This window comes from Schistocerca serialis, chromosome 6 (assembly GCF_023864345.2).
Source record: "Schistocerca serialis cubense isolate TAMUIC-IGC-003099 chromosome 6, iqSchSeri2.2, whole genome shotgun sequence".
Classification (NCBI taxonomy): Eukaryota; Metazoa; Arthropoda; class Insecta; order Orthoptera; family Acrididae; genus Schistocerca; species Schistocerca serialis.
Window position 1 is genome coordinate 250,611,429 of NC_064643.1, and position 13,445 is coordinate 250,624,873.

General features: G+C 43.3%; 1 protein-coding gene across 1 annotated transcript in view; it reads left to right on the forward strand.

Annotated features, from left to right (window-relative positions):
* Nucleotides 1-13,445, forward strand: part of LOC126484811 (irregular chiasm C-roughest protein) — a 410,474-nt gene that overhangs the window by 192,758 nt on the left and 204,271 nt on the right. The window contains exon 4 of the mRNA XM_050108408.1: nt 9,436-9,619. Coding sequence (XP_049964365.1) covers nt 9,436-9,619 — 184 coding nt within the window. The remainder of the gene's footprint in view (nt 1-9,435; nt 9,620-13,445) is intronic.

The following is a 13,445-nucleotide window of genomic DNA, read 5'->3' on the forward strand; positions in this document are numbered from 1 at the left end:
CGAAGGTCATCAGTCCCCTAGAACTTAGAACTAGTTAAACCTAACGAAGGACATCACACACATCCATGCCCGAGGCAGGATTCGAACCTACGACCGTAGCGGTCGCGTGGTTCCAGACTGTAGCGCCTAGAACTGCTCGGCCACCCCGACCGGCTCTGTGAGTGGTCATTGAACGTTGATGTCGAACACATGTGGTGGTCACATGTATGTGATTGTACCATGTATTTGGGTGTAACAAGCTTAATAGCAAGGACATCAGGTGCAGACTTCTGCAGATTTGTAGGGTAATGAGAAAATGTGTAAATCCTCAAGGGCGACTGCTTCAAAAACACTAACTCTCTTCATCGTAGATTAATAGAAAATACGACTAACAGGGGATATTGAACGTACATACATAATCGTTACTGCAAGAGAGCGTCTCGGATATGTTGAAAAACTGGATAGGATTCTTGACAACTACCTAGCTGGTGTTTATTTACAATTTTCCAGGAATCGCTGATTAGCCTCTGTGAATGTACCGCAGTCTCCTATGTGTATGCGCTTGTAGGGATCTCGAGGACAAGATTAGATCAACTCACACACACACACACACACACACACACACACACACACACAAACCCTTTCTGTAAACTATCTCAGCGCCCGAGACGTTTGTAGTGTCCGTACTTGTTGCTTTTCCTGCCGTAAAAGGGTTCCAGGGTTTTTTATCTTGAAATTTGTCATTGACGTGGCTTTTGGGGTTCGGAGATGAGTTATTAAGCTCATAGAACCAACAGGAAATCTTCCCCCGCTCCAGTGGCTGGGTCCCTGTGTCATGCACTTCGCTGTGTTTTGCAGAGTATGCGGAGAAGATGAATTGTTTCTCCACATATACTATTGGATTATTGCTCATCCACGGTGTAACACGTTATGCCAGTTTTACCTGACATTAAATTATACTACACAACACGTTTATATGTTCGTGTATTTTATAGCTCTTGTCAACATTCATAGATAGCTCTGCCCATAGTATCTGCTAGCTTGAGCAGAAGGGGCCCCAATTCAGATATTCATTTGAACAATTTGCCGTGTGTAAAGGCAAAGAAATTAAAGTATGTACTGTGTCAGACTCATATTACAAATGAAAAGAAAGGACAGGTAGAAACCCAGTAGCGGCAAATTCGATATCTCTCACTAATAATGTTAGGACTCCTCTGACCTGTCCTTCTGCATCCAGAGATCACCGAAGTTTAATTTAGTATTATCAACAGAAACTTGTTGCTACATAATGAGAAAAGTTCATCTGTCGTCAGTATTTAGACTACTACCTCTCAGGTGAGAGCCAACACTCAACAGGACTTTAGTAATCTCAACTAGGTAGATGGATAATTTTAAGCCTAGCAGTACCAACGGTTATTCAGTAACGTGCATTACACACGGGGATACTTTATCACCACCGCAGAAAACTTTAAGAAATAATAATGTTGACTGCTTTTAATGAATTTATCTACCGAACTCTGCAACTTTTGTAAATTCTTTTCAGTCGAACATAGTATAAAAATTTAAGTGATAGTAAAAGCAGTAGTAGTAGTACTAGTAGATGTGTCATTACACAATAAATGCCATATTAAATATTTTCAGGTTCTGTACCGTCCATTACATAAATATCTCTCCACAATGTGTATTTTTAACAAAGGTCTACAACAATTAATGAACCTGGTAACTAATTTTTGTAGTGGTCATATGCTGACATTATATGTTATTGAAAATAGTGTGACATTGCTGAGGCAGTGATCAGGTATTTTCAGGATCTTGAACCTACCAACACATCGTCAAATCTTTAATATAGTACGTTTTTAATAACAGTCATAAACGTTAGGGAGTTTTACGATTGTGACTATTGCATCACAGCTGATCAAAGCTTCAAATGCCTCACAATGCAGAGTCACAGATATTTCATTACGCAGCAACCATGTGAGTGGCGCAATTGTATCTGATTCGATACAAACTTACGAGTCATTAGTGACTTTCCATTCCCCGACCAGATGTACTGTTGCCTTTCAATAATTTTGTATGTATAATCTGTAGAACTGTTTAATCACTATGCCAGTTCTCGATGAGGTGAGGTACACGTTTGTTACATCGAAACGCGAACAATGCAGATTATTCTGTCATATTATGAGGGCTCCAGTGCATAGCGACATACATTTCCCGTAACAAGAATGCTACTACCGAGAAGAATATTAATGAATATGTTCAGTTCGTAGAACGTGAGCGAGGACCTTTGAAGTTTCCACAGTAAAACAGTTTAAACAGCTCAGAGACGTTCGTTGTAGAAAAGCACCACAAATTTTATACCAGGAAAACTATTTGCATATGTCAGTATTGCGGATACTGCACTGGTCTGCTAAACGTAAAGACGAAACTAATTTTCTCATGTTGTGTCACTGCCAAATAACACAGATCGATGAAGCTTAGACTGTGCGTAGAAGGAACTGCTACAGTGTAATACAGAAGGTAACAGAAAAATGCTACAAACAGAAATGACACCTTTTATTCAAACACAATAATTAGACTGAAGTCACCACAATTCATAACTGCCCCCTGGATATTACGGAGAGTGGGACACGGTTCTTAATAGGGCGTGTGATCAACACTGACTGCAGTGCATGCTCTGTAACGTGCTCTCATTCTGGCCACAAGGTTGTTAAAGGCTTCTTGTGGTAGGGGGTTCCATTCCTCCACCAGTGCGAATGACTACTGCTGCATGGTCGTTGGTGCATGCGGACGTGCTCCAACAAGTCTCCCCAAGGCATCCCACACATTCTCGGTACGATATGAGTTGGGGAAACGGCCGGCTAGTCCGTTCACCGAATATTCCATTATTGCACGAGATACTCCCCGTACGCTGTCCTACATCTACATCTATACTCCGCAAGCCACCTGATGGGGTGTGGCGGAGGGTACCTTGAGTACCTCTATCGGTTCTCCCTTCTATTCCAGTCTCGTATTGTTCGTGGAGAGAAAGATTGTCGGTATGCCTCTGTGTGGGCTCTAATCTCTCTGATTTTATCCTCATAGTCTCTTCGCGAGATATACGTAGGAGGGAGCAATATGCTGTTTGACTTCTCGGTGAAGGTATGTTCTCGAAACTTCAACGAAAGCCCGTACCGAGCTACTGAGCGTCTCTCTTGCAGAGTCTTCCAATGGGGTCAATCTATCATCTCCGTAACGCTTTCGCGACTACTAAATGATCCTGTAACGAAGCGTTCTGCTTTCTGTTGGATCTTCTCTATCTCTTCTATCAACCTTATCTGGTACGGATCCCATACCAGTGAGCAGTATTGAAGCAGTGGGCAAACAAGTGTACTGTAACCTACTTCCATTGTTTTCGGACTGCATTTCCTTAGGATTCTTCTAATGAATCTCAGTCTGGCATCTGCTTTACCGATGATTTATATGGTAATTCCATTTTATATCACTCCTAATGCCTACTCCCAGATAATTTATGGAATTAACTGCTTCCAGTTGCTGACCTGCTATATTGTAGCTAAATGATAAAGGATCTTTCTTTCTTTGTATTCGCAGCACATTACACTTGTCCAAATTGAGACTCAGTTGCCATTCCCTGCACCATGCGTCAATTCGTTGCAGATCCTCCTGCATTTCAGTACAATTTTCCATTGTTACAACCTTTCGATATACTACAGCATCATCCGCAAAAAGCCTCAGTGTACATCTAATGTTATTCACACGGTCATTTATATATATTGTGAATAGCAAAGGTCCTACGACACTCCCCTGCGGCACACCTAAAATCACTCTTACTTCAGAAGACTTCTCTCCATTGAGAATGATATGCTGTGTTCTGTTATCTAGGAACTTCAATCCAAATCAGACAATTGGTCTGATAGTCCATATGGTCTTATTTTGTTCATTAAACGACAGTGAGGAACTGTATCAAACGCCTTGCGGGAGTCAAGAAGCACGTCATCTACCTGTTCTGTGTGGTCGGGTTTTTTCATCCACAAAAATGAAGAAATGGCCGAATGCAACCGCTGAAAAGACTCACATGTGGAAGGAGGACTCTGATCGATGACGTGCCAGCGAGACGCCCGCATCTCGTGCTCGTGCGGTAGCGTTCTCGCTTCCCACGCCCGGGTTCCAGGGTTCGATTCCCGGCGGGGTCAGGGATTTTCTCTGCCTCGTGATGGCTGGGTGTTGTGTGCTGTCCTTAGGTTAGTTAGGTTTAAGTAGTTCTAGGTTCTAGGGGACTGATGACCATAGATGTTAAGTCCCATAGTGCTCAGAGCCATTTGAACCATTTTTGAACCAGCGAGACGTCTGAGCAGTACTGATGTGTAAGGTTATTCCGCCACATTTGTAGAAGATGCCTTCCACTTCTTAGGATCCAAAAGCTTTTGTAATACGTACTCACCATGTTGATTATTGAAATTTTCTCAGTCGCGTGGTTGTAATTACATTCAGAACACTTGGGTCTTTAACGGCTGTATTTATCAGCAATAGGATGTGTTCTGTTTGCTTCACCGCTGGGTAAAAATATATGTTATTCAGTAGAAGAAGAAAAACTGGAGCAGCAAGCAGTGACACGAAGATGAATCAGGTGTCACGCCTAATCCCTGAAGATGAAGATGATGTAGACGTTCAAACGTGGCCATTGGGAATGTTCCGTGGAATAATGACTAACTCGAATGATTTTAGGCCACAGTGGCATTCACTTCACGTACTTTGACGCATATCGCGAAAGCTAGTTACAGTATTTCACAAACTAATGCACATAGCCTGCGATTTATATTCCCTGAGTAACAGCGTATCTGCATATTAGGGGATAGGTATACGAACAAATAACTCTCGCCCCTAAAGTTAGGTTAGCTGTTAAGGTCTGAATATCGTGGGGGACTGTGGCACTCTGCTGCTATCCCACGGAGTCGATCGAGATGTTTCGCGGGAGCGCTTCGTATGGAATGTGGTGTACTGGTGCACTACAGTCCTCATAATCGTCGTATTTACTTAATCTCCACCTCGATTATTCGTATTGTACATATTTTACACTTTTCGTTCGGTTATTATACGTTTTCGCAGAATGCTTTTTTCTAGAGATTCGGAGTATTTTTAAGGCTCCGTTTCACTAGGGAATGTCAGGCAGTCGGGCTACCAACATAAGACCTTAACAGAAATTATGGCATCAGAACTGACCTAATATGTAAAACATAACTGACACAATAGGGCAATAGCAGACAGATTAAAAAGCCCCATAAAAGGTATGACAGAAACAAGAATCAATTGAACAGTAAAATAGTATAGACCAAGACGCGAAAGATCTTTAGGAAGACCAACTAAGAGATAGCCTGACAAATTTTGAAGGACACAGAATCGACCTACTGGCACCACCCAAGCTAGTCCTTGAGTCTGAATTTCATCGTACTTATCTTAAAAGTATCATCTCCCACAATTCTCATTTGTGATTTAATCCTTTATTCGGCACACACACAAATATTGTGAAGAAAATGTTTTAACTTAAAATAGATATACATGATCATGTGAACAATTTCAGATACTGCGTTCCAAAATTCATTATGTTACCTGTAACAATCATTGCCCACAAAAGGGGCCTGGGTGTTGTAATAAATGTACTGCATTGTTGTTCCTATAACCGAGAAAACGGCTGCATTTTGCACTATTGCATCTGAAATGTCTTAAAACAATTCAATTTTGGTATAAAGCACAGAAAAATTCCACGTTTTCCGTATTTCATAGTCGGCTATCCCTGAGGACAAAGTTTCACTTTCCCTTTCGGTCCATACTCGAGCCAGGGACTAAAACTGTCATATTGTTTATTCTTCACTGCCAAAAGAGCTCCTATTTACCTCTTCTTGCCTGCTCTTGTTTTACCTGAAAAGATAAGTCTATCTTCAATGTCCAGAGTAAGAGTTTGCCAACATATTTGTATGACTCAACTTCAAAACTTTCTTTTTCAGTTTACAAGCAGTTTTCATTGCTCAATAAATAACAGTGCAGCAAAATGGAAAGAAACTGCAAACCGATAATAGATGCTCATGTAACCTTGTGTGATGTCTGTCAAAGATGCGCACTATTCAGAAACTTTTCACCAGAGACAATACAATATCGCTATGTGTAAGAGATTCAACGTTGCTTGCAAGCACATTTACGCACTCATGGATGAAACTTGAAATATGTTGCAGAAAAACAGAAAAAGATGTTGCACAAAAACATTGCCTTACAAAGAATTAAAGTACGAAATTTATTCATACTGAGGCACGTTGGCGTGTTGCGTTGGGTGCCTAGAGTCTACTGTGTTGCTCCCATGCGTTGCTCCTCACAAGGGAACCTCCCCATCGCACCCCCCTCACATTTAGTTACAAGTTGGCACAGTGGATAGGCCTTGAGAAACTGAACACAGATCAATCGAGAAAACAGGAAGAAGTTCTGTGGAACTATGAAAAAAATAAGCAAAATATACAAACTCAGTAGTCCATTTGAAGATAGGCAAAATCAAGGATAATCTGAGCTCAGGAGCGCCGTGGTCCCGTGGTTAGCGTGAGCAGCTCCGGAACAAGAGGTCCTTGGTTCAAGTCTTCCCTGGAGTGAAAATTTTAATTATTTATTTTCAGACAGTTATCAAAGTTCAGGCACTCACACAAAATCAACTTCGCACTCCAAAATTCCAGTAGATGTTCAGATTTGCTTGGACTTATACAGGATTTGGCGGTCTACACACGGAAAAATTAGAAAACGTTAAAAACATGTTCTGACAGAGTACAGGGAAAACTGTGCGACTGTGAAACTGTTTCATTCATTTGTTGCAGTTTATGTAACAAGCTCCCATGTTTTCATCACTTTTTTGGGAGTGATTATCAAATCCACAAGAAAACCTAAATCGGGCAAGGTAGAAGAATCTTTTTACCCATTCGCCAATTGTACAAGTTAGGTGGGTCGACAACATATTCCTGTCATGTGACGCACATGCTGTCAGCCGTGTCGTATAGAATATATCAGACGTGTTTTCCTGTGGAGGAATCGATTGACCTATGACGTTGCGATCAAATGTTTTCGGTTCCCATTGGAGAGGCACGTCCTTTCGTCTAGTTTTGCCATGCGGTCGCAAAACACAGACACTAAACTTATTACAGTGAACAGAGACTTCATTGAACGAACGGACAGATCATTACTTTGCGAAAATAAAGAAAGTAAAATTTTCACTCCAGGAAAGACTTGAACCAAGGACCTCTCGTTCCGCAGCTGGTCACGCTAACCACAGGACCACGGCGTTCCTGAGCGCACATTGTCCTTGATGTTGCTTATCTTGGAGATGGACTATTCAGTTTGTATATATCGCTTATTTTTTTCATAGTTCCACACAACTTCTTCCTGTTTTCTCGATTGATCTGTGTTCAATTTTTCAAGACCTATCCACTGTGCCAACGTATAACTAAATCTGAGAGGGGTGCGATGGGGAGGTTCCCTTGTCAATCAAAGCTTCTGCTTCTGCTTTGAGTAATTATGCATCTGAAACTTCCTGGCAGATAAAAACTGTGTGCCGGACTGAGACTCGAACTCGGGACTTTTGCCTTTCGCGGGCAAGTGCTCTACCGTCAGAGCTACCCAAGCACGACTCACGACCCGTCCTCATAGCTTCAGTTTTGCCTGTACCTTGTCTCCTACCCTCCACACTTGCCCGCGAAAGGAAAGGTCCGAGTTCGAGTCTCGGTGCGCCACACAGTTTTAATCTGCCAGGGAGTTTCATACCAGCACACAGTCCGCTGAACAGTGAAAATCTCGTTCTGAATTGTGCGTTTGTCTGTAAATGTTTGAATTGAAGTTTTTTAGCATTCATTTTACTACGTTCCATTGACGTGGGTAAGTGCACTGAACATTAGTTAGCAGTGGTGATTCACCAGGTTGCACGGTTAATGGATGCTCTAGCATTTCTAGTTACCCCTACAGGCAGTGCGCTTGCTCAGCGAGAGCGAATCAATAAGAGCTCTGCATAATTCCTTTATTTCGAACTTCATGCCAGAGAAAATAAACACCGGTATATATATTGATCTGCAATATATCCAAATCAACGAAAGCATCTTCATTTGTGGAATGACAAAATCATCTACTTCCCATGTGGGTTTTTTCACAGCACTCCTGAGCCCCGGCAGTTCGTAGTGAAAGGTCCTCTTACTCGAATTCAGGATTGAATCAGTCGTGATACACCATCGACGAGACCATCAGATGAGATCCATCTTGTCACACCTTTCAACGGCAATTTTGTGTACGTTGGGCACAGTCCGCGGTCGTTTTCTATATCCAAAAACAGTTAATCTAATGGATCCCACACATTGTGGTTTCGTTTCGTGTGTGAAGTACAGGCAGGTCACTCATTTCTGGTGATCCTACCAAGCTGAAGGAACGTGTTCACGAGAACACCACGACGAGAAAGCGAGTTATCATCCATGAAGGTGAATATTTTGTCTTGATGATGCCGGCCGGAGTGGCCGTGCGGTTCTAGGCGCTACAGTCTGGAACCGAGGGACCGCTACGGTCGCAGGTTCGAATCCTGCCTCGGGCATGGTTGTGTGTGATGTCCTTAGATTAGTTAGGTTTAATTAGTTCTAAGTTCTAGGCGAGTGATGACCTCAGAAGTTAAGTCGCATAGTGCTGAGGGCCTTTTTTTTTATCTTGATGGATAATAACTCTGCTCATAGTCACCCAGATGTTGGCGACATGGTCAAACTACGCTTATGGAATCTCGTCCCTGTACCGTAGAGCTTTGGTATTACCCTCAACAGCCACGAGAGGTGTACGGTAGTTCCGTGTAATGCCATGCCAGAACCCCTCTCCACCACAACCTTGCAGCATGTGTGGGACACTGTCTTGGAGGCATTACCTATTACCGGGTGGTCTCTACGCACGTCGTCAGCGATAATCGGGGTACACCCGGTTGTTGAGTAGTCAGCGCAACAGAATATCAATCCTAAGGGCCTGGTTCGGTTCCAGGCTGACTCGGAGATTTTCTCCGCTCAGGGACTGGGTGTTATGTTGTCCGAATCATCATCATTTCATCCCCGTCGATACGGCCATAATGGCATCGTCAAAACATATGAATATAATCATCCATTATGGCCGTATCACTGTAGGACATGGTGTAAAAAAGATCTAAGCACGGTCATTACAGACTGAAACCGGTCATCGTCTAAAGAATTCATTTGTGATCAGAGACTGGAATAAAAAAGCATTTACAGTTTGTACATGCGGTTATGTCGTAGTTGGTGAGAATATTACTGATGATTAAAGTCTCTGTTACTTGTATCTGTAGAGTTTATTGAACATATTGGAGAAACGCTAAAAACTTATGCACCTGCACCGCCCTTTCAGTGTGAAGGACTCATGATGACTGAGTACGTGTGTTGTGTGTGTGTGTCGCAGCCGGTGGGCATCTACGAGAAGAAGTACGAGTGGGCGGGCGCGCGCGACCAGGGCGACTGCAGCCTGCTGGTGCGCGCCGCGACGCTCGAGTTCGACGACGGCGAGTGGGAGTGCCAGGTGACGCCGTCCGACTACACGACGCAGGACGCGCTCACCTCCACGCCGGTGCGGCTCGTCGTGCGCGGTGAGAACAGAGCGGCGGCACTTCGCACTCCCTTCTGAGTCCCGGGTTACAAAGCAGGAACCGAGTCACCCAACCCATAATGCTTTCGACTTATCTGGTTAATTACACTGCATATTAACGTTTTTGTCACAAAGAAGGTCAACTGCGGTCATTAGGTAAATCGTCGTTGCTGAATTCGGAACTGAAATGCGTATTTTCCTATCGGCATCAGTTTTCGTAATAGGGTGCCCTCTAAGTACACTGCACAAGAGAGTTAACGCATCACTTTTTTCGAACCCCTGCATTTGGCTTCCTACGGCGACGCGTATTTGTGAAATTTGGCTCGAAGACGCCTACAAATTTACTCTCTTAGGTGCAAAAGTGTGGCGCCCTACCACGTCGCCTTGGGTTTCGACGACGCCTCCATGATGGAGCTTAGAGACGAACAGGGTTCAAATCACGCAGAAAACGTTCCAGACACATCGCCACGCAGAATCGACACGATAAGCTTTCAGGAGGCTGCATAAAGGGCGTCAGTGTGACCAAGCCTCTCCCAGGGACACAATTCACTGTCGAAAAAAGACATTCGCAGTGCACTCTGTGGTGTCACCGCCAAACACCACACTTGCTAGGTGGTAGCCTTTAAATCGCCCGCCGTCCGTTAGTATACGTCAGACCCGCGTGTCGCCACTATCAGTGATTGCAAACCGTGAGCCGCTACACGGCAGGTCTGGTCTAGAGAGACTCCCTAGCACTCGCCCCAGTTGTACAGCCGACTTTGCTAGCGATAGTTCACTCTCTACATACGTTCTCATTTACAGAGACGACAGTTTAGCATAGCCTTCAGCTACGTCATTTGCTACTACCTAGCAAGGCGCCATATTCAGTTACTATAATTACTTCATGAATTTATTCTGAGCAGTTAATATTGTGAATCATGTACCGTCAAGAGCGACGTTCATCATTAATGGATTACAGTTAAGTATCAAATTAATTACCTCCGCTTTCTGAATTCTCATTCCTTGTCATGTTCCAGACCTCACGTCAGTATAGTTCATCCCTCCTCACGCTAGCCTGCTTGAGCTAAAACGCGTGCATTTCGGCCTCCACTCGTAACACGGTGTTGGCTCTTCTGCCAACACAAAACAATCAGCATCAGGAAGACGTTCTAGAGTAGTTCTCAGACTGCCGACAGCCTCGTACGTTTCAACCGTTTTGGGACTGCATCCCCATTCAACGTAGTCGCACCTCTGTAGAGTATAGCTCGACCTCAATTTTTGCCATTGTGTGTAGGCTGAAGCCGATAAGGACCTTTGAAAGTCATTCGACCAACTTTTAACGTGAGTCGAAGTAGGAAGGGGTGCATACGCTTTTTCAGCTCTCCTGTTTTGCACTGTCCTGTGGCGTGATCATGCAGGAATGCAACGTTAACATGGAATAAAAAATCGGCAAAGAATTCCTCTGTATCTATAAGAAACTTCGGTCTCGCAGCTGATTTAGCGCCTATAATCCAATGTAACGGGTGCCGAAGGAGTTTTTATTGACGCCCTTTATGCAGCCCCCTGAGGCCTTTTTGTGTCGATTCTGAGTCGAGGCGCATCTGGAGTATTTTCTGCATTATATCAACGTTGCGCGTCGCTGCTCTGACCTGAATCTTAGCGATAAAATAAGGGGTGAAATGTGGGTTAGAGTGACTTTGCCTACCATTTTATCGTGTTACATGTCCACTATGGCGCTCTCCAGAATTAGTGTGATATTAGGTGCCAAAGTCACATCATTAACCCACCATAGAGCTTGCATGAACTTCTGAGCTGTGGCCCTTTCTTCGCAAGCGAGGACACCTTGCTCTTTGAAGCGTCGCTGAACCCGAGTGTGACATCTCAGGATGATACACTTATGCACCATTAGAGCGGAAGCTGCACTCACCGTTAAGCCAGATTTCACAGTAATGCGTCGCAATGGGAGAAATTTATGGTGTTTCGAAGAAGTGATCTTCTTTGTTGTTGAGTGCATAAAACAACTTGAAAAATCTGAATATTGGTTACGTTGGTATAGCTTAATTAATTTGCTTTTCTTTGTTTCTGGCAGATGTAACGCTAAATAATCGAAATACACACAAGGAATTCGTTATCTTACCCTCTGTTCCGGCATTCACTGCCAGGATACGTAGGTGGCTGATGGAACATCTTCACATTGCATTTCTTCACGTTGTTTGTTGCATCAGTTTCAGTAGTGGGAGATCTCTAAGCGTCTGAAGATTTGTGTTTTGTGCAAATTCATATGAAGGGTTTCTTCGCATCTCTATAAATAACAGAATATTTCGTGTTATATAAGTGGTGAGCTCTTGTAAAAAATTGTTACGAGCTTTATTTTGGGTGCAGGGTTGGCGAGCACCACACCTCAAATTTTTCGATTCTCTTCTGTTCCGGTTTTCCCACATTATATCTCATTACCATAAAATAGTGAGCTCTAGACGAACGTTCTCAGCAATTTATTCCTCAAATGAAGGCCTATGTTTCATATTATTCGACTTCCCTCGGCAAGGAATGCACTTTTCGCCAATGGTAGTCTGTTTTTTGTGTCCTTCTTGCACCGTCCATCAAATGTAATTTTACTGTCTAGGCAGTAGAGTTACTTGAATTCCTCTATTTCGTGACCCTTAATTCTGATGTTAAGTTTGTCTCTTTCTCATTTCTGCTACATCTCATTTCTTTCGTTTTTCTTCGATTTATCCTCGATCCAAAATCTATTCATTCCATTCAACATGTCCTGTAATATCTCCTCGATTCTCTCTGACAATTGCCGGCCTAAGTGGCCGTGCGGTTAAAGGCGCTGCAGTCTGGAACCGCAAGGCCGCTACGGTCGCAGGTTCGAATCCTGCCTCGGGCATGGATGTTTGTGATGTCCTTAGGTTAGTTAGGTTTAACTAGTTCTAAGTTCTAGGGGACTAATGACCTCAGCAGTTGAGTCCCATAGTGCTCAGAGCCATTTCTCTGACAATTAATAAGTTATATGATGAATAATAATATTAGATTGGTGCATAAGTTCGTAGCCTTTTTGATCTGCAAGTTGCTATTCCAGTCGCTATGGGTTTATTTATCGATTGTCCTTTGGTATTTGTAGTTAAATGTGGCTATTTGAGTATACTTATTGTCCTTTTCTCATTTAGACGTAGTGAGTAGTAAGTGGAGTTGTGGACGCTATAAATAGAGTACCAAGTGGAGAAATCCGAACATTTCCGACGTATTCTTCTGCCTGAGTTCAGAGGAGGGGTGACAGCAGCGGAGGCAGCCAGAAACATTTGCGCCTTATACAGGGATAATGCCAATGAACAGAGCACGGCAACGTAATTGTTTCCTGGTTTTAAGCTGGATCGTTTTAGCAGTAGCGACTATCCACGTTCAGGAAGACATACGCACCAACGTTTGATGAAGGTAGTTTAAATACATTAATCCACAATGACCCAAGCCAGTATACTGGAGAACTGGCAAATGCGATGAACTGTGATCATTCCACCATCGTGCAACATTTGCATGCTTGGGCGGAAGATTCAAAAATCAGGCGTATGGATACCACATGCACTAAGGAAAAGTAACAAAAATTACTGAGTGGCCATACGTGCATCCTTGCATCCCCGTCATCAGTTGGTACGTGAACCACACCGACCATTCTTATCCTGAATCGTTACTGGTAACGAGAAATGGTATCTTTATGCTAACTTAATGAAAATAAAGGGATTTCGGAGCCCAAATGGAACAGTAACTTGCAGTAAAAAAACCTACGCTCGTCCACAAAGAATTATGTCATTCGTTTAGTGGAATAGCGACGGTATGATGTATTACGAATT